The sequence below is a fragment of the Adiantum capillus-veneris genome, chromosome 25 (genome assembly GCF_014529385.1).
Source record: "Adiantum capillus-veneris isolate H3 chromosome 25, ASM1452938v2, whole genome shotgun sequence".
NCBI classification, from domain to species: Eukaryota; Viridiplantae; Streptophyta; class Polypodiopsida; order Polypodiales; family Pteridaceae; genus Adiantum; species Adiantum capillus-veneris.
Genome location: NC_140955.1, coordinates 126,148,981 through 126,176,764, shown reverse-complemented (window position 1 = coordinate 126,176,764; position 27,784 = coordinate 126,148,981). Strand labels below are relative to the sequence as shown.

At 45.6% G+C, this 27,784-nt stretch overlaps 1 protein-coding gene across 8 annotated transcripts in view; it reads left to right on the top strand.

Annotated features, from left to right (window-relative positions):
- The first annotated feature begins 297 nt into the window (after positions 1–297).
- The window catches only part of LOC147425610 (uncharacterized), a 170,145-nt gene continuing 142,658 nt past the window's right edge, over positions 298–27,784 (top strand). For 3 of the 8 annotated variants that reach the window (XM_086499868.1, XM_086499863.1, XM_086499859.1), the window contains exon 1: positions 301–458. In XM_086499868.1, the coding sequence (XP_086355994.1) occupies positions 319–458 (140 nt within the window). In that variant the 5' untranslated portion in view covers positions 301–318. Of the gene's footprint in view, positions 459–27,784 lie in introns of all 8 variants that reach the window. The other 5 variants (XM_086499867.1, XM_086499860.1, XM_086499866.1 and 2 more) reach the window with 3 other exon arrangements.

Here is a 27,784-nt window from a genome sequence, read left to right as displayed (position 1 = left end):
TAGTCACACAAAATAAATTTCAATTAAGACAAATAATAGCCGTAAGAGTAGCAATACTATTAACACTCTCTTTTTTCCTTGGTCCCCTTTTGAGGTTAACATTGAGAATTCAAGTTGAGGTCTTACTTTTCCTACTTTGTAATTGCACAATCACCATCCACTTAGTTTAGTTAAAGGTCTTTCCTACATTCTAGGTACACAATCACCATTTTCTAATATAGTAATATTCGGATGGGCATTTTCTCTCCCAATATATATTTTGATGTGACCACCTAAATTACCATAAATGCTGCAAATACTTAGGGGGACGCCTTGTTAATGTGTTTCCCATCTATCCGGGTGCCAGTGTGTGACAAAGCCATGAGTTTTTCTGTAATAGAAATGGAGGGAGCCCAGCGTCAACTGGTGGCCTCCTTCCTAGCCATGGAGAGTCCTACTTCGATCCTTAGGCTCGTCAGGTGCGCTCATCTTAAACCCCTCCCACAGAGAGAGAGAGAGAGAGAGAGAGAGAGAGAGAGAGAGAGAGAGAGAGATGAAATGAGTCCTACTTCCGTCAGGTGCGCTCATCTTAAACCCCTCTCTCACACACACACACACACACACACACAGACACACACACAGAGAGAGAGAGAGAGAGAGAGAGAGAGAGAGAGAGAGATGAAATGAAATGAAACGGTATATTAACATCTTCAAAAGGCCAAAATGACTTGTGAGATGCACGTGCGACTCTAGTACAATGTGTGGGGAACATAAAAATAGAAATAACTGAGGGTACCTAGGGTAAAGGAGCCAGTTTAGAGACGAAAAGTTTTGACTCCCTGGTTAGACACATATCCACCCCCAATTTAGAGGCAAGAAATTTGGAATATTCTTAAAATCTTGCTTATGTGTCATGTTGTGATTTGTTGAAAAAGTGTACAATAGGGCCTTGAGTGTCTCTAATGCTTCAAAAAGCCTGAAACAGTTGAATTTATTCAAATGGAACATTCAAACAAAATCTAAAAAATATTGATTTTGGTATCATTTGATTCGTCTTTTCATGAGAGTCTCGTGCAATGCTTAAATATTAAAAATGATGAGATTTGCAAAATCTCTCCCAAAAATATCACGTTTCCATAAAACACCTCTAAATTGGCTCCCTTACCCTAGAGGGCGTTGGTTAGATTTTGGGGTGCTTTCCATCGTGGCAAGCAGGCCTTAGCCGGTCTCCAGTCACCCCTAACGGGTTATCGCCCGTTGATCAAAATGGTAGTCAACGTGGAGCTAGCTCATGTTGCATTGAACTTAGCGCTTGGGTGCATGTACTCTCGAGCTCTACCGCCTCACCTACACACATGCTCATGCTCTTGAGGGGTGAGAAGCAGAGGATACGCTTGAGCGAGGTGCTATGTCACTCCCAAAAACCATTGTGACCGTTGTGTCGGTCACCTGCAGCTACACGGGGGCAAGCACCTTGAAACTTAACCATTGCCTACCTAGAGTGGGTAAATATGTATGTCAGCCTACCTTGTATCCTCCGCAGAGAGAGAGAGAGAGAGAGAGAGAGAGAGAGAGAGAGAGAGAGAGAGAGAGAGAGAATATTCAATGTCTCAAAGAGGTTAATGTGGCCTAATGTATCTCTTATTTAAGGCACTAGCCTAAAGAAATCTAAAAAAATGCCCCCTAAAGGTGCATACATAGTCCAAAGAATAGTATTGAACAGTTGCCTCTTAGGTATCTCTCTCCTGGGAAGATATGTATTTACTTGATTGAGATGTCTTTGCGTTGAATAGCTCTGGTTTGTCTATGTTGACAGTGTGTAGGTCTCCTTCTTGGATCAGTAAGTTCCCTAAGACGAGAGCAACTAAAATACTCTAGAGTACCACAAATGTTGAAAGGAAAACCTCCTTGAAACTTTCTTAGGCTTTTGGAGTTGCCTATCTTCTTGAAATGGACTTTCGAGAGTAGCTCCCAAAATCTCTTCGTATAGTTTTCCAATGAATGGTTATCCTTGTTAAAGACGATCCCATTCTATATTCATTTCTCTTCTAAGATGAATAGGCAAGAGTTGACACTGAAATATGCGAATGAAAGCTTTCTGTAATCTTGGAGGAACATGATCACATGGGCTAAGTCTGAAATGCAAAGCTGCAAACCTAATTTGCCCATTTGCTCTATATATTATAATTGAAATTGGCGGACAAACTTAAGAAGAAGATGAGGATTGCAAGAACCATCATACTTAACTTTATCTTTCTTAAGGTGGGAGAGTGACTTCTCATGCCTTCGACCATGACGAGGACTCGAAGGTGAAGAAAATGAACGAGTTGATGAACTTTAGCTGGCAGTGTAATTTTCCTCAAGGAGGTGACTCTTTGTTGCTAAGTTGGTTCGCGTGGGATTGTGTTGAAGGCTATGCGGAAATCCACAAGGTAGCAATGTAGTTGCCTCTATTGCGCCTTTGTCTAATCAATTAGGCAATGTAGTGTGAAGATGTGGACCATTGTAGACAAGGCTCATCTGAAACTGGCTTGTCCTATGGCTTGTTGTCACAAACTGGTGACGTGGCTGCCCAGTGGGTGACGTGGCTGCCCGGTACACACACACCCTCCCTGCATGGACAGCCCCAAGAAATGACCCTGAATTGGTGACGTGGCAAGCACCGTACGGACAGCCCGTGTTTTGCGGCGCATCTCTCGGAAATCCGTACAGCTTTTGCGTGGGCAGCTTTGCGGTAGTTTTTGTTATGCTTTTTGGCTACGCAAATTCGAGAGAGAGAGGGCTCTTTTACTTTTGCTTTATTTTGGCTCAAGAGAGCTTGAGAGAGAGAGAGAGAGCATACTTTTAATTTTAAAGCTTTTGGGCTCTGCTTTTAGCATCCCATGTAAATCTATATATTAGTAGTTTGGGATCTCACTTCTTAGAGCATCTGGACGCAGAGTCTGAGAGTGAGTCCCGACTACTCGCTTGTACTTTGAGTTGCAGATTTAATACAAAAAGAAATACCGAAAGGGGCGCCAGTCTTAGGGGCCAATATCTCTAGGCACGGAACTCCGCCGGGATCAATTGTGAACTGTGAATTGTTTGAAGTGAATTCCTGTGGTGTCGTGGTAGAATCTCGACTTGGAGTATCCAAGTCTGTTACAGTAGTATCAGAGCGCGACCGATTTCTCTTCTACCAGGAAATCCGATCCTTTTTACGCGGCACTTATGGCTTCAGACAGAGATCAGTCGACTCCCTCTGCATGTGGAGATGCGGGACGAGATCATGAAGAAGATTCACGCGAGGAGTACGGCCCGCCTTGGCCTACTCCGGTGGAGCTTGAAGAGATGGAGCATCGACGACTGATCGACAATGCAGGAAAGATGATGCTAGATTTTGCAAAGGACCCGAAATTTGCAAAATTTCTGACTCATACCTCCTTTGACGAGGTGTATGCACAGTGGTAGTAGACTACAGAACCACCCCTCAAACCAGTACTTAAGAAATCTCCTACCCCAAGGATGTTTACTGAGCAGGAATTAGCAGAGGTGGTTGATGCACAGATTTCTCAGCTTTTTGATGTGCAGAACAAAGCAGAAAAGCACGACAAAAAGCAAAAGAAAGGAACTGATTTCCCGGGTTATTTGGGTCGTCAGTCTACTTTTGCCTCGGCCAAGAAGCAGAAGAAGCGTAGGCGGTTTGAAGGATTACCTAGTTCTTCTTCTTCTTCTTCTTCTTCGAGTTCTTCTAGCTCTTCTGATTCGAGCGAAGAAGGCAAAAAGCGAAGCAAAAAGAAAAAGGGCAAAAAAAAGACAAAGAAGTCTAAATCTCGCCCAGTTTCGAACAGTTCTGTAGAGGACTCGTCTTCGGATAGTTCGGACTTCGACGCTCGCGGATTCTATGCAAAGAAGAAGAATTTTTACAAAGCCAACCAGTATGACTTTCTGGAAGATAAAAGCAAGAAAGTCCGAGAGTTCAAAGAAGGCGGACAATCTGTTAAATTTAACACGTTTTCTGGTTTTCGAGATGCTTCAAAGGCTTTGGACTTCATACAGCAGTTTGACATAGCTTTCTCTGGAGGGGGTTACTTAGAGCCTACTTCAAGGGAAATGCTCAAATTTGGTGGTCAACGCTTCTATTGAACAGGAAAGCGCTAGTTAAATGGCTGAAATTTAAAAGGCTTTTTATTTCTTCTTGGCTGACTCGAGAGTACGAACGCGACATATGAACTGCTTGGAACCATCTTCGGATGACCAAGAAGGATACTTTGGATGCATATTGCGAGAGATTTTGGAGCTCTTTTCTACCAGCCTCTTCATTTAAGAAGATCTCGTTCAAAGAACAGATTGAGCGGTTTACCTTGGGACTTCCTACAGAGATCCGAGATCACTGCTTAGAACAAAAGTGAGATTCCATTTAGGAATTGATGAGTCATGCGAAACAGGGTTTTGCCATTCACTCAGGCAGTTTGACCTACCCCACAAATGAAATCATGACACAAAGGAATGAATAGACTTCGAACAATGAAAGTAGAAAAAAGAAGAGTACCCCAGAAAAGAAAGAAAAGGATGCACGACCCAAGCTTACTCTTTCACAGAGAGCTCTCTACATCAAAGAGGGGAAGTGCTTTGGATGCGGGGAAACTGGACATATCTTCGCGAAGTGCCCTAAAAAGGCACCGAAAGAACAACACGACAAGGATGAACAGGCGTGAAGGTTCGAGAGCAGCTGAGGAACGTGGATGAAAAGGCAAGATGAAAGTAGGACTGGTTCCAGATTGCATGGGTACTAGCCCAAGCACGATTGATGAGAGTACAGAACGTTGCCGAGCTTGGGGCAAAGTGAAAGACCAAGAAGCCCTGATTTTCTTTAATGGAGGAGCCAAGGTCAACTTCATTTCATCTGAATTGGCGGTGCGGCTCGAGATCACACCCGATCGGATGGGACCACAAGCAGAGGCAGTTCTAGCGGCACTCGGCAGGGACGTAGCCATTACACCTGTCATTGGCAAACTTTGGTTGCATTGTCAGGGGTATTTAGGGCATGAGGACTTCTACATAATGCCTTTGGAAGGTTGTAATGTCCTCTTGGGAATTCCCTTGTACCACAAAAACAACGCCGTGGTCGACTATCGGGCGAGAAAAGCGACTTTGACCACATAGAAGGGCAGAACCATTGCACTTGATATGAAACTTAAGGGCGAGTTTGTCCCTATTGTATCGGCTTCGACCATTTCAAAATTAATGAAATCTAGTCTGTTTGTTTAATCGATCTTCTTGAGAGAGATGAATGATGAGAATAGGACAAATATGTCTGAACTTGATAAAGAACGCCAAGATTTTATCCACACTCATGCCAATTGCTTTTCAGAGGGCCTGCTAGGCGAATTACCACCCGCTCGTCTTGAGGATCATACCATTGTTATGATACTTGGAAGCACTCCACCAAACCGGCCACCTTACCGTGTGAGCCGAGCCCAGAACGAAGAAATTATGAACCAAGTGAAAGACCTCTTGGAAAAGGGTCTTGTCCAGTCTAGTACTTCATCGTATTGCTCTCCAGTGTTGTTGGTTTTGAAGAAAGACGGATCTTAAAGAATGTGCATCGATTATAGAGCTCTCAACAAAATCACCATCAAGAACGGATTTCCGATTCCTAGGATTGATGATATACTTGATCGACTACAGGGATCCTCGTGCTTTAGCAGGATCGATTTGAAGAGCAGATATCATCAGATCTGAATCGCGCCGGGAGACGTCTACAAGATAGCCTTTTGGACGACTTTTGGGCTATTTGAGTTTTTGGTGATGCCTTTTGGCTAAACCAATGCTCGTGCGACGTTTAACCGGATGATGAATAAGATTTTTCGAGAGTACAGACTATCTGTTGACACTTTCTTTGACGAAATCATTGTTTTCTCCAAGGGTGAGGCAGAACATAGAGAACATCTGCTTCAGGTCTTTCAGGCATTACGAGATCACAAGTTGGTGATTAATGCGAAGAAAAGTGAATTTTTTCCTACCCGAGATACACTTTTTGGGACACATTGTGCGAGCAGCAGGAGTGCAGATGGAGGACCCGGCCAAGATAGAGACTATCCGTGATTGGCCCGATTTGAAGAATGTCCATGAAGTTAGAAGCTTCTTGGGCTTGTGTTCGTACTACAAGAGGTTGATTAGAAAGTTTGCAAAGGTTGCTTCCTCTTTGCATATCTTGACACAGAAAGGAGTACCTTTCTCGTGGGGACCCACAAAGGTGATTGCCTTTCAGACATTGAAAGAGAAATTGACTACAGGACCAGTTTTGACTTTGCCGGACTTGCAGAACTCATTTGAAGTATATTGTGATGCTTGTGGTCGTAGTCTGGGTGAGGTCTTAATGCAAGAAGGCCATGTCATTGCTTACGAGAGCCGATTGTCCTCAAGGTCGGAATTGACAGCATAGATTTATGAGAGAGCTTTTGGCAATTATCCATGCTCTTACTCAGTGGCGGCACTATCTACTCGGAGCGGATTTTACTGTCATTACAGACCATCAGAGTTTACGCTACTTCTTGTCACAGAAGCAGCTATCGGAAAAGCAGATGCTGTGGGTGAACATCTTGTCACAGTTTCACTTCCAAATTGTCCATGAGCAGGGATAGAAGAATTTGGTGGTAGATGCTTTGTCTCGGAAACCGTTGGTTCTGGCTATTTCCGCGATACATTATAGGAGCTTTGAGGATATGGTCGATCAATATGCCATAGACACAGATTTTGCAGACATTTTCACATGGATATGGGATGGGGAGATAGTAGCAGGATATTCCATTCGGGATGGCTACTTGATGAGGAAAACCATGTTGTGCGTTACACAACCGTTGAGGGAAAAGGTTCTGACCGAATGCCACTGTCCACCTTTTACGGGTCACCGCAACATTGCTACCATCTTGAAAGGGGTAGAGAAATACTTCTTTTGGCCGACACTCAAGAAGGATGTGGACGAGTTTGTGTGCAGTTGCTTGGTATGCCAGAAGGTCAAGTTTGACAGGCATAAGGCACAGGGATTGTTACAACCTTTGCCCATACCCACCCGCCCCTTGGAAAGTATTGCAATGGATTTCATTTTTGATCCCCCGAGAACACAGAGTGGTCATGATGGTAGCTAGACTGTTATTGACAGGTTTAGCAAGCAAGCTCATTTCATTCTAGTAAAGAAAACAGTCAAGCCAGATTACTTAGCGAGACTGTTTGTGGCCCAGATCTTCAGATTACACGGCATGCCCGAGACGATTGTCTCCGACAGGGACCCCAGATTTTCGAGTTTGTTTTGGAAGGCTATTTGGGAGAATATTGGCTCGCGGTTGCAGTTCTCGTCATCTTTCCACCCTCAGACTGACGGGCAATCTGAAATTGCCAATTCAGTGGTACTAGATTTATTGAAGTCTTTTATCTCGGATCAGAAGACTCAATGGGAAAAGTATTTACCTTTGGTGGAATTTGCCTACAATAACACGATACACTCTTCGACGGGGAAGGCGCCATTTGAGATTATTGAAGTTGCTACGAAGGTTCCACCCTTCCTAAGCACGAAGGATAAGATTTTTGAAGCCGATGAGTACACGCGCGACTTGGACACGGCTTTTGCCAAGGTCCGCGAGGCTTTGCAGAAATCTCAAGAAAGACAGAAAAAGGCAGCAGATTGTCATCGTCACGATTTGAAATTGAAGGAGAATGATTGGGTGCTCTTATGTTTTGAGAAGGCACGCCTGAGAAAGAAAAAGGGAAAGGAGAGGCTTTTTTCAAAGCTTAGTATGTGATACTGGAGCACGGATAGTATGTCATGCTATCTACAGTGGGTGCTCCTCAATGCAATGTGCGTGACAATCTCACTCAAACAGACTGAAAACAAGAAACAAATAGACAACAACTGAGCTCACAGAGACACAATAGCAGACCGACTCGACTATCTCAAAGGACTGATACAGACTCTGGCGTGGCAGCACACTCAGCTCCAGCCCAGGACTCACCGGTACAATGGGGTGTTGAGGCTCAAATGTGTAGGGATGGTGAAGCAGTGTTGTGTGTATAGAGTCACTACTCCTAACGACGACGCGACCTTAGAGCTAGAAGATGATCCGATTACCCAACAACTACTACTCATATGTACAACCATAAAGAGCCACCAACGGCTCATAAATGTCAGCCATCTAAATCTATCCCCAAACTGAGTGGTGGTGACCTGGCCACGATGTCCACTAGACCACCATCTGTATCCCTGTTGCCACGTCACAGATCTCCGAAAAGATAAATAATGTCTCCTTCCGACTGAAGCTGCCCGGAACTTGGAGGATTCACAATGCTTTTTATGTGAGTCTCCTGATTCCTTTTAAAAGTGATGTGCACGAAGATGGGAGGCCTGATCAACAACCCGAAGTGGAGGAAAACGAGGAGATCCTTGTTCCAGAACAGATATTGACACATAAAGACATAAATATTAAGGGTGAAGTAATAAGGCGGTTCTTGGTTAAATTCAAAAACTATATTGCATTGGATGTGAAGTGGATGGAGGAGGAGGACCTAGCAGATACTCCTCAGATTGTGAAACTTTACCTTGAAGCTTTTGGTTTAGCATAGTCTATTCCAAATGGACCGCAGAATTCAGCTTGGCCGGAAATCTGGTGCAGTGGGTATGCACAAGAGAGGAGTTACTCCGCTCCTTTGTCAACAGATGCCTCGATTTCTGATACTAGAGTCACTGATATCTCTTGAGCTTCAGGGATACTGAGAGCTGACAGTATTCTGCTGTAATGACTCTATGAAATGAATTTCCGAACATGATACTGATTTGTTCTTGACTTGTTTAAGTGCAGGAACTGATAGACGAAATGATTGCAGCATTTTGGTCTGAATGATCTTTATAGACATGGTTGCAATAGGGATTAGTCAATCGGGCATCTTTGAGATCCTGAGTGGATCTAGATGCGATTGCTAATTGCATTGCCGATAAATCATGGTTTGAGATCCGAATGAATGTTGAATGTGATTTGTCATGTGATGTCCTGTGATGTCGAGTGATGTGATTGTCGATTGGTACATGTGCTAGATGTGTGTTCCTAGTGCGTCGGTACTAACAGTCAGTGTCTGCTAAGATAGTTTATGGCTTCTGTCTGTTTTGCAGGCGTAATCGAGGGCGATTACAATGCTTTCAAGAGGGGGGTATGTCACAAATTGGTGACGTGGCTGCCCAGTTGGTGACGTGGATGCCCGGTACACACACACCCTTCCCGCATGGACAGCCCTAGGAAATGACCCCCGAATTGCTGACGTGGCAGGCACCGTACGAACAGCCCGCGTTTTGTGGCGCATCTCACGGAAATCCGTACAGCTTTTGCGTGGGCATCTTTGCTGCAGTTTTTGTTATGTTTTTTGGCTACGCAAATTTGAGAGAGAGAGAGAGCTCTTTTACTTTTGCTTTATTTTGGCATAAGAGAACTTGAGAGAGAGAGAACATGCTTTTGATTTTGAAGCTTTTGGGCTCTGCTTTTAGCATCCCTTGTAAATCTATATATTAGTAGTTTGGGCTCTCACTTCTCAGAGCATCTGGACGCAGATTCTGAGAGTGAATCCCGACTACTCGCTTGTACTTTGAGTTGCAGATTAATACAAAAAGAAATACCAAAAGGGGCGCCAGTCTTTGGGGCCAATATCTCTAGGCACGAAACTCTATCGGGCCAGTGTCAAATGTGAACTATGAATTGTTTGAAGTGAAGTCTTGTGGTGTCGCGGTAGAATCTCGACTTGGAGTGTCCAAGTCTGTTACACTTGTAGGCCGTTGCTCTCTGCATATGAGCTCAACTATACCTCAAGGCTCAAGCACCCCTCCATAGAGTTTGGCCAGTATGTGGCCAATGATGATGGTCTGGTAATTGCCCGGCTCAAGAGTGTCTCCAGACTTGGGGATAGGCACAATGGTGTGCCTAGTCCACTCTGCAAGTAATCCCTCTTCTATAGCTCTGTTAGAGAGCAAGGCAATGAATGATGCGAGGATGCCTACGGCATATATGAGGTGCACAATGATCACTTTGTATGCGTCTGTGATTTGAGGAGCGGCTATGCTCATGTAGCAAAATAGCCCTCTCCATCATCACGACTCGGATTTGGCCGAGCGAGCGTGGGTTTGGAGGCTCTAGAATCAATGGCTACTTAAGTACCTGATAGAGTCTCTGTGCATAGTCATGCCATCTATGTGGGTCCTCACTGGGGGAGGGTGGCCACGACTCTCGTAGTTAGCGCCATGCATGGCTGAATCGGAGCTCACGAGTAGGTGGCACAACTCTAGATCTTGGGTCTCCTCGAACTCCCACTTTTTACGTTGGTGAGGGTCCTCATATGTTTGTGAGCCTCTTGCTCAGTGATCATACGTATTGTACACTGCATATGAAGTCGTATGTATAGCTCTTTGCATGTGTCACGATTGTGACTAAGTTACATCATACACACTTACTCATGAATGTAGATATGCGAAATGCCATGCCAAGGAGGACCCCTACGCTTGGATGGTCACGACCCTTCGCTCAAGAGACATGCCTCTTCGTCAAAAGCCACACTCCTTCGACGACTAGTCACACCTCCTCGCTCGACGCTTGCGACTCAATGGTTACAGCTCTTCGTCCAAAGGACGTGTCTCTACGCCTAGAGTCGTGTCTATTCGCCATGTGACGGGTCTTTTCCTTAGTTTCATCAATCAATCAAACACCGTCTTTTATGTTTCTTGTTAGAGTTGTCTTTCTAGTTCTGTTCAGAAATATAGTACACACATATGAGTAATAAAGCACAGTTCTTCACAGTGGTATCAAAGCAAATTTTTTTCCCGGACTCGAAGCTTGTTAGCCTCTCACCCTTGCCGCTACCCTCTCCACCCTTCTCCCCCTTCCCGGAATTGTATGGTAACCGACGTTCGGTGGTACACATGCAGACATGTTGTAAGATGAGGTAATTCTACTTCTCCTATCTGTCACACATACATAATACAAATATTAGGAGGCATGGCGTACCCACAGAGTGTGCCGGAATTTCGTGCTGGAGATCGATTCATGCACCTCTTCATCGGAATGTGTCTTTTCGAAGCCGGTCCGTGCTCCTTCATGTGAATAGACACCACCCTTGGCTCTCCCTTTGCTGGCGTCTGTACCTCTTTGCTAGCACCCTTTCCCCCCCAAGGGTCGCAGTCATTTACTCCATATACTGGGCGCAGCTTTTTACTCTCCAAGCGGAAGCCTACATAGAATCCTCACAGTGCTGGACCGTGTACTTGGCGGCTTCTCCCTTGCGCACCCCTTCCCAAGTGCCATGCCATTTTGCTTGCACCTCGTCCCCAAGCGTCGTGCCCCTTGGCGAACCCTCTCATAGCACGCTGAAACGCTGGGCCAAAATGTTGCCTTTTGTAAAATAAACCTGCAGAGCTATTATTTTACGCACAAACTCTAGCAGCGCATCGTATTTTTCTTACCCTATCTAGGTTACTTAAGTTATTGAGCCTCTTGACCGGCCAAACCCCACATAATTAAATACTCATGTGAACTAACCCCTTCCAAGCCAACGGAAATTTGCCCCAGTTAATGTCAAATAATTTCCCTTGCTAACGTAACCTTAAAAATAAATGCCCCAGCTAGCGTGGCATCCCCTGGAGATTAAAAATTGAAAACCTCTCTCCATGAAATTCAGCCTAGCAACCTTCTCGTTCTAAGGGAGACAAAGACAAAGGCAAGTTGGACAAAGATTGCGGTAATAAAGATTTGACAGAGGAGATCAGCATGGCACACGTGGCGGCGGCCACAGTGGCCTCGAAACAGATTTCTAGTCAAAGTGCAAGTGTCACCACTAGCTTCAACTAGAGAGAGGCTTGTGAGTGGCAGAGAGGGGCAATTAATTTGGACCCTTGTGTTGGAGTTCAAGTTATTAGTGTTTGGACCCGTAGGTCGGAGTTCAATGCACACACATCTGACAGGGAACCAATCAAGCGTCTAAAATACTATGGATGGGCGCGCCAATTCATTGTTGCTGGTCGGAGGATGGACAGGATGTGTTCCCAATTCATTATCTTGGAATATTATATTTTGGACGTGATGTGTTCATTGTTCACAAATAGGGATTATTGGACGTAGTGTGGTCTACAGTTCAAATTTTCTACAAAGGCAACCGATGCTCAAGATGGCATGATTCTCAGGTACAAAGTTGAGGGGAGCAACACCGAGGTGTGTCCAATTGGTGGCCACTTCTTGGGTGTCCATGGTAGCTTCTTCATCGACTTGGTCTCACTATTGATGTCCACTATGAGCTGCAGAGAGGGTGTTAAGAGTTTGGGCATCTCAAGTGAACTACCCAATGTGATCTCTTTATTTAGTTTGGCTTTTAGGCATTTATTTTACTTATTTATCAAAGTATGGGTAGGGCAATTTCCCGAGGTTGATATATAAGCAACCCCTTGCCTCCATTGTATAAGGTTGATTGGTTCAAGAGACTCTCTCTCTCTCTCTCTCTCTCTCTCTCTCTCTCTCTCTCTCTCGTGCTCTCTCCCCTTGGTCCATACGCTTCCGCATCGTCAACTTTGACAGGTTCATATTCATCCCAAACCTGAGTTATATGGAACAATCGAACCTGAGCCGAAGTTGCTTGTCGAGCAACCAATTTCCGCATTCACAACCTCTCCCTTCTTCTCGAGCCGGCTCCTCAGGACCCATTACCACCACTGGATGTAGTCCCCACCCAATAGAGTAGCATGTGTATGTGACACATCGTCACGCCACACAGTTCCAATTACTCTCTCTGAGCAGTCGGCATGGCCGAATCACAAGATGTCAACGACACTATTCCTCCTGAGGACACGGTAGCAATTCTCAAAGAGCAAATGGCAGCACTTTTCACGAGCCTCGCATCAATTCGCACTCACTTGGAGCAGATGCAGACACAAGCCTCTTCCCGGAGTTATACTACTACTTCTTGGACTACACATGCTGCTTCTCCGCCATCTTCTCTCGAAGCTTTAGTGGCCGACCAGGAAGAACCGCTCAAACTAGACGTTCTCCAGCCCAAATTTCCTCACCCAAAGCATGGTTTCTCATAAACAACTAGTGTAAGGTGCAGCGGAAGTGAATGTTGAAATTTGCTCAAGATGAGTGCTCCGAATTGTGCTCAAGGGTTCCTTTCACTTACGGAAGGGAGAGCCTTCCATTCCTTTAGTGAGAGAGTGCAAATGATCACAAATAAAGTGAATGACACTGTGAATGAAGGTGCTGAGACTGAAAGAGAGAGAGAGAAGAATACGACACTAGACGGTTGTCAAACCCTCCTCCAAGGGCCCCCCTCTCTATGGCGAGAGAGGTCTATGCTATTGATTGTACAAATCTAGGACAATGGTCTAGATGCAATGGACTTGCCGACGATGTCGACGACAATGACGACAACGACGAGACGGGCTGCAATTTGAAAACGCTAGGGGTTGAAATCTGCAAATCTGCTAATTGCTGAATTTTGACACTGTGTCGGTGAGGACAGTGATGGCGACGATGCGACGACGATGCGCAGAAAACGCAGATGCTGAAATTTGCGGGCAACGGGCTGAACTGAAAACACTGGCTGATCTGACCGTGCGACAAGGATCTGCTGCGGGTAGGTGAGATTTGTGAGGTTTGGGGTTGTACTTGCGGAGTCTAAGTGTTGAAAACTGGAAACATTGATGTGCTTGGGCTGAACTGTTGCCAGAAACTGCAAAACGCTAGGCACTTTGCAAACTGGAAAACACTAGGCACTCTACAAACTGTTGAAGTCTAAAAACTCTGGCTGATCAAGGAACTCCAAAAACGCTAGGTTGATCTTGTGGCTGAAAACGCTGAGTCTCTTGCCGGTCTTACTGAGAAGGTGCACTGCAAGTCAATGGAACTCTGCTGCCTCTTCTACCAGAAAGTGCTAGCGCTAGGTTTTCTTATATATTGTCTTGGCAAAATTGCCCTACCCAGTTCCCCAACAAAGTCACTTATTAATAATAAGTGAAAAATGGATAAAATAGGCAAAATGGGTTTTGTGCACTGTAAAATGCTCATGATGGGTACTGACTGTAATGCTGATGATCATGCTGTGTGCAACCAGAGGTTATGCAACTACTCTAAGTGCCTGGACATGCACGGCCTGCGCATAGGCTCACAAAGGTGCTAGAACACTTCTTAAGCTGACTTGAACCCTGGACTTGAAGTAGCTTGTCCACATGCACATAGGGTTAGATGTGCACGTGACATTCCCTCCTTTTTAAAGTGAGGTACTGGTACCGAACTGTATGGCGTCGAGGGAGAGCGCCAACAACGTTTGAAATCCTGGGAAGGACTCTTCCTCGGCCCACTTCGATGCGTGGGTCGTACGATACTTGAACTTCATAAAGGTCTGCAACGCTTGCTTCTTTGGGCCGTCGAAAGCGACACAGTGAGCTGTGGCTGCTTCAATGGTCAACTGCGTCTATGGACGTAAGTACACCTCCATCAAGAATCGTCGAGGAGGAAAATTTCTGAAACCACTTTCAACACAAAATCATGAATATACCCATTCCATGTAGAGTGACTGGAAAAATACTAGTCTTCCTAAAAGACTGTGCATGCAATGTAGATAAACAAAGTGATGGAGTGCCAAGCCGTTCTAAATGAGAGGTACTTTGAGAAGACTTGTTGGCTTTCCCTTATTGTGCTTCATCTCTTGCGCGAGAGCAATTGCTACCGCCTTGTTGAGATCCACGGGGTCGAAGACTTCTACATCAAACTTGATATATTCGTCCAACCCAAAAAGGAATGCCTCCTTGCGCTCATCATCCGGTTTGCGTAATTGGGTGCCGAGCTGCAAAACACGAATACAAAAAGACATAATTGGCATACCATTTTGCTTGAGACTGCGCCAATCGTCTTTCAACTGTGCTAGGTACTGGGGTGGCATAAACCGTGCCTTGAGCTTGTCTTGGAAGTCGGCCCAATTGAAGGAAAGGGCCGCGCCTTCTTCGGCTTCCTCTAAGTGCGCAGTCAATTGTGCCTCTTGCCATGCGTGATACCAATTAATGGCATCACCCGCAAGGTACATGGCCACCGTCAAAACCTTGCTATTTCTTGTCTTCTTAGTTGTCGCAAAGTAATCATTAAATTGATGCAACCAAGAGTGAATAATAGTAGCATCCATCTTACATTCATACTTACTGAACGTCAACTTCTCAGTGACGGGGTTGTTGGAGTCCGAATCTCGGCTTGTGCTACTTGATGAACTACCAACATCTTTGACCGGCTCGGGCTTCGAGGTGAGTACCTATAGGATCAACTCTTGCATGCGTCGGTCTCTCATGCGCCTCACGCTCTAGCTCCAAGGCCGCTCGTCGTTCTTCGCGCCCGCGATCCAAGGTTGCCTTTCTTTCTTCGCGCTCGCGATCCAAGACTGCCTTTCTTTCTTCGGCTGCTAAGCGCGTTTGATCACGCTCGCGATCCAAGGTGGCGCGTTGCGCCTCTTATTGTAGCATCATGTCCATCAGCGTCTTGACCAAAGCCTCCATAGGATTTGGTGCAACCCTTCGCGTAGATGGGGAAGGGGGAGGGTCGGAAAAACCTCTTGGTGGGTAAAATTCTTCTTTGCCACCTCCATGCTCATCACCTCCACGCAAAGTATGCATTCCGCTTTGGGTGATGACCATACACTGAGATCTTGGGTACTTACGTTCACAAGGAACTTGGTTTCTTGTGGTTTTTGGGTTCTTGAGGTTCTTGAGGTTCTTCTTTAGCTTGCAATCTGTGTTAGAGAAGGCTTTTCTCTTACCCGCGCTGGACTCTTCCCTGCGGGCACACCCCTTGGCCGCCTTGCGCTCACACCAAGGTTTCTTTTTCCCACCTCACGTTGATTGGCCGGCCGCTAAGTGCACGGTCCGCTCTCAATGAGTGAAAAGAGGAACGAGGGGAGGTCGGACAAGCCCTTCTTTCTTGGGTTACCTCTCACTCTTCAAAAACACGATTAGGAATCGACACGCCCAATTGGACTTGGGTTACGTGCGACCGCAACAAGCAAAAAATTTCTTGTGAATCTTTCTTGGAGTGATATAGAACACTGCCAAAGCTCTGTTACCAATGTAAGGTGCATCGGAAGTGAATGTTGAACTTTGCTCAAGATGAGTGCTCTGAACTGTGCTCAAGGGTTCCTTTTACTTACGGAAGGGAGAGCCTTCCGTTGCTTTAGTGAGAGAGTGCAAATGATCACAAACAAAGTGAATGACACTGTGAATGAAGGTGCTGAGACTGAAAGAGAGAGAGAGAGAGAGAGAGAGAGAGAGAGAGAGAGAGAGAGAGAGAGAAGAATATGAGACCAGACGGTTGTCAAACCCTCCTCCAAGGGCCCCCCCTCTCTCCGGTGAGAGAGGTCTATGCTATTGATTGCACAAATCTGGTACAATGGTCTAGATGTAATGGACTTGCCGACGATGTCGACGACAATGATGACGACGACGGGCTGAAATCTGAAAACGCCAAGGGCTGAAATCTGCAAATCTGCTAATTGCTGAATTCTAAACACTGTGTCGGCAAGGACGGCGATAGCGACAACGATGCGCTGAAAACGGAGATATTGAAATCTGCGGACAGCGGGCTGAAACTGAAAACACTGGCTGATCTGACAATGCGGCGAGGATCTGCTGCGGGTAGGTGAGATTTGCGAGATTTGGGGCTGTAGTTGCGGAGTGTTGAAAACTGGAAACGCTGATGTGCTTGGGCTGAAGTGTCGCCAGAAACTCCAAAATGCTAGGCACTCTGCAAACTGGAAAACACTAGGCACTCTGCAAACTACTGAAGTCTAAAAACACTGGTTGATCTAGGAATTCCAAAAACGCCAGGTTGATCTTGTGGCTGAAAACGCTGAGTCTCCTGCCGGCCTTACTGAGAAGGTGCACTGCAAGTCAATGGAACTTTGCCACCTCTTCTGCGAGAAAGTGCTAGCGCCAGGTTTTCTTATATATTGTCTTGGCAAAATTGCCCTACCCAGTTTCCCAACAAAGTCACTTATTAATAATAAGTGAAAAATGGATAAAATAGGGAAAATGGGTTCTGTGCACTGTAAAATGTTCATGAGGGGTACTGACTGTAATGTTGATGATCATGTTGTGTGCAACCAGAGGATATGCAACTAAGTGCCTGGACATGCACGGCCCGCGCACAGGCTCACAGAGGTGCTAAAATACTTCCTAAGTTGACCTGAACCTTGGACTTGAAGTAGCTTGTCCACATGCACATAGGGTTAGATGTGCACGTGACAACTAGACACAAAGTACCTTCGTGCGAGCAATAAAAGTCTCAGCATGAATATTCTTGGAAATGTTACAGCTCTAAGCAACCTACTTCTTAGTGGAATCATCAGCAACAAAAGCAGCAACATGAAGCTTCCAAAGGATCTCATCTTAAAAAGAAATCAGCCATATGAAGATGTGCTTACTTAGTGGCACATATATCCGACCCTAGTCTCGTACTTGGTCGTGATTGCTGCGACGCTGGACAAGTTCCCCCTCGCGAGCCATGCCCTACATTTAAGTCTTTCTTGTTTGATGGTGGTAAAGTTGAAGATTTATTGATCCTTTCCTTGTGCAAGAGGATTTTTCGGAGGTCTAAGAAGCAACAACTCCCTCAACTCCCCCTTTTTAATTGGCAGCCTTAATACCCGTTGGAAAAGTTGAAGATTCAGAAGATTCTGGTTCTTCTATGACAACCAACAAGCGCATAACCCCTTCTGTCACGTGCACATCTAACCCTATGTGTACGTGGACAAGCTACTTCATGAATAGGATTCAGTTCAGTTAGCCTAGCTTAGGAAGTGTTCTGGCACTTATGTTGTGAGTCTGTTCACAGACCCTGCATGTCCAGGTACTTAGAGTAGATGTATATCCTCTGGTTGCACACAACATGATCATCAGATTACAGTCAGAATCCATTGGGAGCATTTTACAGTGCACAGGACCTATTTCCCCTATTTTAGCCATTTTCCACTTATTATTAATAAGTGACTGTTGGGAAACTCGGTAGGGCAATTTCACCAAGCAAGTAAATAAGAAAACCTAGCGCTAGCATTATTTGGCAGAAGAGGTAGCAGGGACCAAGTGTTCGACAGTGCACCTTCTTAGCAAGACCCCCCCCCCCCCCCCCCCCCTCGGCAGGCAACCTAACATTTTCAGCCAACAAGGACCATCGTTTTTCAGCATTGCAGATCAGCCCCCGCGTTTTGCCTTCGCAGATCAGCCTGGCGATAGCAGGACCTAGCAGATCCCATAGCTTCTTTGCAGCAAATCAGAATCAGCCCTAGCGATTTTGGAGTTGCAGATCACCTAGCGTTTTGCAGTTCTTCTGCGACAAGTACCATAATTGCATCAGTCTTTTGCATTTTCAGCGATTAGACTCCGTACTGCAGCCCCCAACCCTCGCACATCTGACCTTCCCGTAGCAGATCCTCGCCGCATGGTCAGATCAGCCAGCGTTTGCAGATTCAGCCCGCTATTCGCAGATTTCAGCATCTGCGTTTTCAGCGCATCATCGTCGCGTCGTCGTCACCGACATAGAGTCAGAATTCAGCAGATACAAGATATGCAGATTTCACCCTTAGCGTTTTCAGTTTTCAGCCGTATTGTCATCGTCCTCATCGTCGTCGACATCGTTGGCAAGTCCATAGCATTGTAGAGATTTGTACAATCAATAGTAGATTGCTCTCGCCATAGAGAGTGGGGCCTTCGAAGGAGGGTTTGACAACATTCTGGTGTGTCGTATTCTTCTCTCTCTATCTCTCAGTCTCAGCACCTTCATTCATAGTGTTTACCACTTTGTTTGTGATCATTTGCACTCTCTCACTAAAGGCACGGAAGGCTCTCCCTTCCGTAAGTAAAAGGAACCCTTGAGCGCAGTTCGGAGCAATCATCTTGAGCAAAGTTCAACATTCACTTCCGTTGCACCTTACGTTGGTACCAGAGCTTTGGCAGTGTTCTGTATCACTCAAGGAAAGAACCACAAGAAATTTTTTTGCTTGTTGTGGTCGCACGTAACCCAAGTCCACTTGGGCGTGTGGATTCCTAATCGTGTTTTTGAAAAGTGACAGGAAATCCAAGGAAGAAGGGCTTGTCCAGCCTTCCCTTGTTTCTCTTTTCACTCATTGAGAGTAGACAATGCACTTAGCGGCCGGCCAATTGACGTGAGGTGGGAAAAAGCAAACTTGGTGTGAGCACGAGGCCGCAAAGGGGTGTGCACGCGGGAAAGAGAAGAGCTCGGGTAAGAGAAGATCTTTCTCTAACACAGATTGCAAGCGAAAGAAGAACCTCAAGAACTAAGAACCACAAGAACCCAAGTTCCTCGTGAACTTAAGAACCCAAGACTTCAGTGTATGGTCATCATCCGAAGCGGAATGGATACTTCGCATGGAGGTGATGAGCATGGAAGTGGCGAAGAAGAATTTTCCCACCAGGAGGTTTTTCCGACCCTCGCCCCTCCCCATCTACGCCAAGGATTGCACCAAATCCTATGGAGGCTTTGGTCAATACGATGATGGATATGAAGTTACGACAAGAAGCACAACACGCTGCCTTGGAGCGCGAGCGCGAAGAAAGAAAGGCAGAATTTGATCGTGAAAACGACGAAAGAAAAGCAGAAAGAAAGGTAGAATTTGATCGTGATCACAAAGAAAAAATAGCAGCCATAGAGCGTGAGCGTAAGCAAGCATGCTTGGCAGCCAAAGAACTAAAATCCGAATTGGATCGCAAGCGTGAAGAGCGTGAAGCGCAGAGAGACTAATGCATGCAACAGTTGGTCCTACTATTTTGTAATGTGCAGGCGCAGATTGAAAAGAATTGGAAGGAGACTCTCTCAGTCTTGTCTTCTCCAAAGCACGACACACATGATTTGCATGATCAAGATGTGATTATTCAGGAGCATGATGATTTGCATGATAATGATGTGATTATTTACAAGCATGATGATTTGCAAGATAAAGATGCAATTGTTCACAAGGATGATGGTTTAGTTAATACTTTGTCTAGTGAAGCTAACCTCATTGCAGATTTGATCAATCAGGAAGAACCGATCTTGGCTCTCGAGTCAAGGTCCAAAGAACCCCCACAGGAAGTATTATGTGTGCGCATGATTAGTCAGCACGCATTGTTCGAGTGTTTTTTCTGATGGTTTCCTGTATTTTAGTCACCGTACTTATGTGATCGGTTTTCATAGGCATGCCATATTGTACGATGAACACGATTCACTCATGAATGAGCACGGATGTATGCAGATTACTCACGAAATGTTTGCATTCAAGGAATCCACATTCAATGTCTCTTCCTTGGCATGACACAATATCCGAAAGAGCACAAGAAGGATTGAGCATCAAGCATCGGCATTTCCATTGTGATTTGCCACAGTTGATAGATTTAGATCAGAAAGACAAGTTTCATTTCCAATTTTTGCTTGTGTTTGATGAACGGTTTGGCACTCCGTCTCTTTGTTCATCTACATTGCCTGCATAGTCTTTAAAGAAGACTAGAATTTTTCCAGTCACTTTACATGGAATGGGTATGTTCATGTTTTTGTGTTGGAAGTGGTTTCAGGAATTTTCATTCTCGGAAGGTCGACACATGACTATAGACGAAGTTAAAGCATTGAAGGAGCCACAGATGACTTTGTGCTGCTTTTGGCGCGGCCCAAAGAAGCAAGCGTTGCAGACCTTTATGAAGTTCAAGTATCGCATGATCCACGCATCAGAGTGGGTCGGCGAAGAGTCCTTCCCAGGATTCAGACGCTGTTGGCGATCTCCCTCGATGCCATACAATTCGGTACAAGTACCTCACTTTAAAAAGGAGGGGATGCCATGTGCACATCTGACCCTATGTGTACGTGGACAAGCTACTTCATGACTAGGGTTCAGTTCAGTTAGCCTAGCTTAGGCAGTGTTCTGGCACTTTTGTGAGTCTGTTTGCAGACCGTGCATGTCCAGGCACTTAGAGTAGATGCATATCCTCTGGTTGCACACAACATGATCATCAGATTACAGTCAGAACCCATCAAGAGCATTTTACAGTGCACAAGACCTATTTTCCTTATTTTAGTCATTTTTCACTTATTATTAATAAGTGACTTTGTTGGGAAACTGGGTAGGGCAATTTGACCAAGTAAGTAAATAAGAAAACCTAGTGCTAGCATTATCTGGCAGAAGAGGCAGCAGGGACCAAGTGTTCGATGCACCTCCTCAACAAGACTCCCCGGCAGGCAACCTAGCGTTTTCAGCCAACAAGGACCAGCGTTTTTCAGCATTGCAGATCAGCCCCAACGTTTTGCCTTTGCAGATCAGCTTGGCGATAGCGGGACCCAGCAAATCCCATATCGTTTTTACAGCTGATCAGAATCAGCCCTAGCGTTTTTGGAGTGCATAACTAGTAGCCGAGTGCTTTGTACTGTTAGAAGCAAACTCAATTGTGGGAGATAGGGTTCTCAATCAGATTGACGTCGAGAGACATATGTTCGTAGCATGTCCTCCATAGTTTGATTCTTGCTTTCGGTCTTTCCATAAGTTTCAAGATATTCCAAGGACCGACATGCACGGACGGGTCTCCAATTTCTGGAAGACCGTTTGCCAAAAATTGCCTGTGAATTTTGGATCATGATCACTGACAATTTTGTCGTGCAAACCATATAATTTATATAGATGTTCCACAAAACACTGAGCTAACTCGTGGCTCTTTACGGTGGAACGTGTGGAGATAAATCACACCATTTTCGTGAGTCGATCGACGATGACCCAAATGGCATCGTGTCCACGATTTGTTCGGGGTAATTCAACTACAAAATCCATAGAAATGTTGGACCATTTACTATTGGGAATTTGCAAAGGACGTAATAACCCAGCGCGTTTTCGACGTTCAACTTTGTTGAGTTGACATTGCGCGCATTCCTGCACATATTTTTAGACAAAAGCTTTCATGTGTGGCCAATGAAAATACCAGCCAACCAAGGCCAAAGTACAGTGTATGCCAGGGTTAATGCACTAGGTGCATCATGACACTCAAAAAAAATTTGCTTGCGGATATCCTCATCAACAGGCAAACACACTTTTCTTGCTTGGAAAAGTAATCTATTACAAATGGAATACTTCTCCGCTACCTTTCTCTCTATAGCCAGCTCGGAGGCGTCCGGATCACTAGAGCTTTCCGGCCTACGTATTCCCTCTTGTACTCGTTGCCAAATTGCACCAAAGTGACGATCGTTTTGGCAACGCCCTTTGAAAGAAAGATAGAAGTCAATCAAAACTTCAGTAAAAGAAAGAGTATTGACCTCCAGAATTCTACTGAGGGTGTCAACTACCATATTGGTAGTATCGTTACGGTAGCGTATCTCAATGGGGTCAATGTGATAGCCATCAACCGAGAATCGAGATGACATGACCCAAATACAACAATTCGGTGCGGAAAAATTCGCACTTGTGTTGCTTCGCATACAACTTTTCTTCCCTCAAAACACGCAAAACGAGACGAAGGTGTTGTAGATGCTCCTCAAATGTTTTGCTGTAAATCAAGATATCGTCGAGGAACACAACAACCCACTTTCCCAAATATGGACGAAAGAGATCATTCATCATTTGTTGGAAAGTGGTAGGAGCGTTGGTCAACCCAAAGGGTAGAACCAAAAACTGGTAATGTCCATACCGTGTATGAAACGCGGTTTTCGGGACATCACGTGGGTGTATCCGTATCTGATGGTACGCGGAACGTAGATGGATCTTGGTGAAATAACAAGCATCCGAGAGTCGATCCATTAGGTCATCCATGCGAGGTGGTGGATACTTATTCTTGATGGTGACCTTATCGAGACCTTTGCAATCCACGCAAAAGCGCATTCCTACGTCCTTTTTAGCGAGAAGAATTGGAGCGCCCCATGGAGATTGTACACATCATCAAGCTCAAAGAAAACTGTATGCGATGCATAATCAATAGATAGAGAAGCTGTCTTATTGTAAAACCATGGCATGCCTAAAATTAGATCTATATGCTCAAGGCGCATGATACGGAAGTCCAAGACTGCGTGGTAACGTTGGATTCGGAGGTTGAGTCGTGGCACAACCTCAATCCATTGATCGCTCCGACGTTCCGCATAACAGACCACATATGGATGGTCTGCGGGTGGTTTTGAGCTTAAGTGCCTGTACCACACGAGAAGAAATATAGTTATGAGTAGAGCCGTTGTCAAATAAGACCGTCACAACGTGGCCATTGATCTCTCCTTTAATACGAAGAAAATCATGCGGGCCAAATACAACCTTATTAACGCGACAACGCAGACAGCTACGTGCATTAACTCGAAAAACCTCTGAATCATAAAAAGACAAAGTACCTAGATTGTTGACGATGTTTATTGAATTAGTCGTCGGAGCGGAGGTAGACGGCCCTCTTTTGCTTTGGACACGCCTTGTCGCTGCAAAAGTGGTCGGTCTGGTAGCAATCGAAATAGTGATTCTTCTTTTGATCCTCCATGCGAGTTGCCTTTGATTTGCTGTCATGCTGCGGTTTCTTCTGCGGAATGTTCATTGACTGACTTGTGGCTTCCAAAGCGTTTGACGTGGAGGGACCACGGCGAGGAGTCTCCCCATCCGTCGGGCCACCTCCAGAAGCCGCCAAGGTATTATCATAGTTCGTGGCAAACTTGTAGATGTCCTCTAGCGAAGTGACGGGATTCCGCCATACCTCATTCTGGTAAGCTGGCGGTAATCCAAATGGATGGAGCATTTGCAATAGAACCGGCGGATTCTCCAAGGCTTTCGTCTTGTGGACGAAGTCCTTGAATTCCTGTGAATAAGCGTCTAGGGTTTTCTTACCCATCTTCAACTTGAACAGCTTCTTGAAGCACTCGATCTTATCGACTTGCACAAAGCGAGCGCGAAAGACCCGGCGGGAAGTCTGGCCAAGTCGTTGGCTTAGGTCTTAACCCCCATGCATACGCCTTGCCTTGGAGCACGACTTGTATCTGACTAATGTGTTGGGCATCAGTAAAATGATACAAATCAAAGTAGGCTGTCCATTTCGCCAGCCATGAGTCGATGGCGGTCTCCTCACATTCCTTCTTTTCCCCTTTGAAGGTATCGGGATGGAACTGATGAAGAGACAAAGTGCTCATGGCCGCGAGGCGAAAACGGGACCTGCGTGGCGCGTAACTCCCCAAGTTACCTCTGCATCTTTGCTATCTACTGTTGCCCTATAGCAACGAGAGATGACACACAGGGACGAGAGAATGTCACGTCTTTGCTTGTCCGCGCGGTGACATAGAGGATTCAGGTGAAGCAAGCGAAGATAGGGCCGAAGAACCTTAGAAGAGGAGTAGGGCGGCTTAGTGGGGCCAAGTGGGCTAGCCTCTGCCACAAGAGCCGGGGTCCCATACCACCGAACCCACACCCGTACGGGTGTGCGGGTAGAGCTTCCAAGGGCCAAGAGTCCAAGTGTGGTGATCACACAAGATGTCTCACAAATGAGACTCAAGTACTATTTATAGGACTTCATAACCAAAGGGCCATGCTCACACGGGCCGGACATAATTGCAATACGTACCACATAATTGCAATACGTGCCACATACAGTACGTTCTGAGCCACCTTGCTCCAGAGGAGGACGATCTAGAACCATAGTTTTTTCCAGACGCGTCTGATTGGGCAACCATACTTCCGGGCGCGTCCGTGTGAGGTTAGCGTCTGATTGGGGATTTCGGATGTGAGCAGGGCCGATTTGATGATGTGGCATTTTTTCCCTCCCAAATATCACATTTGCTCGTAAACGCCTCTGCGTGAGTCTTCTGGAGTCTGCAGCGCTGCACTTTCTGCACAGCCGTGACCCGATTGAGGCCATTCTGGGCTTGAGACCGTGAGGCCTTACAAATGGTGGAAGAGAAATGGAAACACATTTTTTTCACTAGATATGCATGCCATTGCTTGGACCTCTTGTTTGAGGATATTGGGAAGCTCCCTTGGATTGCAAAAATTCTTGAAGATGCAACAAAGGTTGTCACATTTGTCACAAGGAAGTCCACTGTCTTGGCATTGTTTCGAATGCTTAGCAAGAAGGAATTGTTGCAGCCATCCACCACTCAATTTGCCTACTACTTCATCATGTTGGATAGTCTTGTGGATGAGAGATGTATGCAAGGTGTGCGTAGGCTTATGATTGATGCAAAATTTGTGAAAATGAAGGCATCCAGGACTGCAAAGGCCATAATGGTCTCATACATTGTGTTTAATGCATCCTTTTGGCAAGAGGCCAAGTTGATTTTGAAGATTTGTGCTCCCATCTTGAAGATACTTCGTTTGGCTGATATGGAAGGAGCCACCGTGGGGCTTGTGTATGAGCTTACGGATCGCATGGTTGAGCAAATTCAAAACATGCAAGGTATTAATGCGGCAAGGATGCAAGAGATCAAGGACCTATGCGTTGATAGATGGAATATGATGCACACACCATTGCATGTTGTGGGAGACTTGTTGCATCCTGTATGGCGAGGAAGAGGGCAATTCAATGATAGTGAGGTTCATGACGGGTGGATGACATTTTTGGACAAGTATACCAAGGGTGATTTGACCATGCAGGCTACCCTTATTGATGAATTGGACACTTTCCTCACTGAAAGAAAGTCATTTGCTCATCCTATTGCAAAGGATCCAAAGAGAATGCAAGAGGTGTAAAATGGTGGGAGACTTTTGGGGCTTGCACGCCCACATTGCAGACTCTTGCACTTAAGGTGCTTTCTCAAGGGACATGTGCTTCTCCATGTGAGAGAAATTGGAGCACCTTCTCTCTCATTCACACCAAGAGAAGAAATAGGCTACTTCCTGCTCATACCGAGAAGCTTGTCTACATACACACCAACTTGAGGCTCTTATGCAAGATCAAAGAGCGCGGCTATGAGAGAATCGAGGTGACATTGGAGATGCTTAACAAAGAGAAGGATGAGGAGCGCTTGCTTGAGTTGCAGGAGATTCAGGAGGCTATTCCACAGAGCACTGATGATGTTATGGAGTCTCTTCTGATTAGCATGCCCAGTGATATTGGGACTTTATGCTCCGTTGCTGAGGATGAGGCTTGGGATGAGGATGAGGATGAGGATGATGAGGGTGATGATGAGGAGGTGGCGTGCGATGAGAGTTAGAGCTCATTGCATTTTGCTCTAGCCTCGGTCTAGACTCCTCTTAGCTCTACTTATGTTTTGGATTCACTATTTAGCATCGAGCGGTTGGACTCCACCCTCTAGGCTCTATTTATGTTTTGTCATTTGGAATACTCAGTATATAGTCTTGTTGGTTTTGGAGGCTCCATATTTTGCCATCTTCTGCTTTGCTCTAGCCTCTAGTATGATCATTGATGTATCTATTGATCAGAGATCTTCATCTGTTTCTCGACTCCCGACTCCTTGATTTAGCTAGATTCTACATTTTTAATGATGTTTTAATGCATTAGTATATATGTGTGTGTATATATATATATGTATGTATGTATGTATGTATGTATGTATGTATGTATACATACATACATACATACATACATACATACATAATATATATATATATATATATATACTAATTTTTTAGTGCCGTATGGTATTCCACGTATGGAATCTTCGGGGGGTTTGATCGGGCTTCCATACCCGCCCGAGTGAGACGCATGGTTGACGTATGAAAAAACTATGTCTAGAACAAGTGCCGGTGATGGTAGAGCAGAAATCTGACGACGAGGGCAACATCCTTACAAATGGGGACTTGCCCTCTTCAGTAGAGTCATCTTAGGCGTGCTACTGATGCTTGGATCTGCGAGGTTAACGGCTCAAAATGCAAAACGCTGGGTACTGACCTGGATCTGCTGGTATTGATGACTGGCCAGGGCTGAAATCTGTTGTCGCTGGCTGATCTGCTATTCTTGGCTGAATTCTGCTAACGCTCAGTTGTGTGAGAACATGGCTGAAATCTCGGCAAGTGCTGTGGGCAGGTGGAAACGCCAGGGGTGCAGAGGGACATGGAAATGCTAGGACCTGGCGTTGTACTTAGGGTGCTGTGTGCCCATGTGGTGCTGATCTGACTTGTGGAAATGGTGTTATAGGCTGGGAAGGTTTGGTCGAGCAGGGCTGATTTGACCTCCCACGTCTTCATACATGATTGTTAGATGTCACTTATTAATAAGTTGGGTCACTGAGTTCGACGCTACTTCACCATTCTCTAGTGTACATATCACTAGTGTTGTTGCAGAGTTAATTGATAATTTTACCACCACTCTTTGGGACGGTGAGTGGGTTTTGTGGTGGGCAACCTGTAGCAGGCTACAATGTTAGTTGCACGGGACAGGTAGTTGCAGTTGGTCTTGGGTTCACACTGGGTGGACTCTCACTTGGCAGTGGCATGTGGCAGACACAGGGAGTCGTGGTCTAGAGGACACCGTGGCCAGTTCACTGCCACTACAGTTCGGAGATAGGCGCAAGTGGACTGTCAGAGATATTTGTGTTAGCTGTTGGCGGGCCCTTTATTGTTGTATATATGCTCACTTGGTTTTAGTCGTATGCATCCTAGACGTCTTATGAGTCATTGAGTCTAGAGTCTTGTTTTAGTCTAGCAGTTGCACATCTGCACTCCCCCTGCACAGTTGGAGCCTCGACACCCCATTGTCTGTGGGAGTCCTCGGCTTGGAGCGTTGAGTGTGCTGCCAGCCAGAGTTTCTACTAGTTCCATGAGTTAGTCGAGCTCCATTGGGTTTGGAGTCTACTATTGTATCATTTGAGTTTGCTTTGTTCCATTGCTC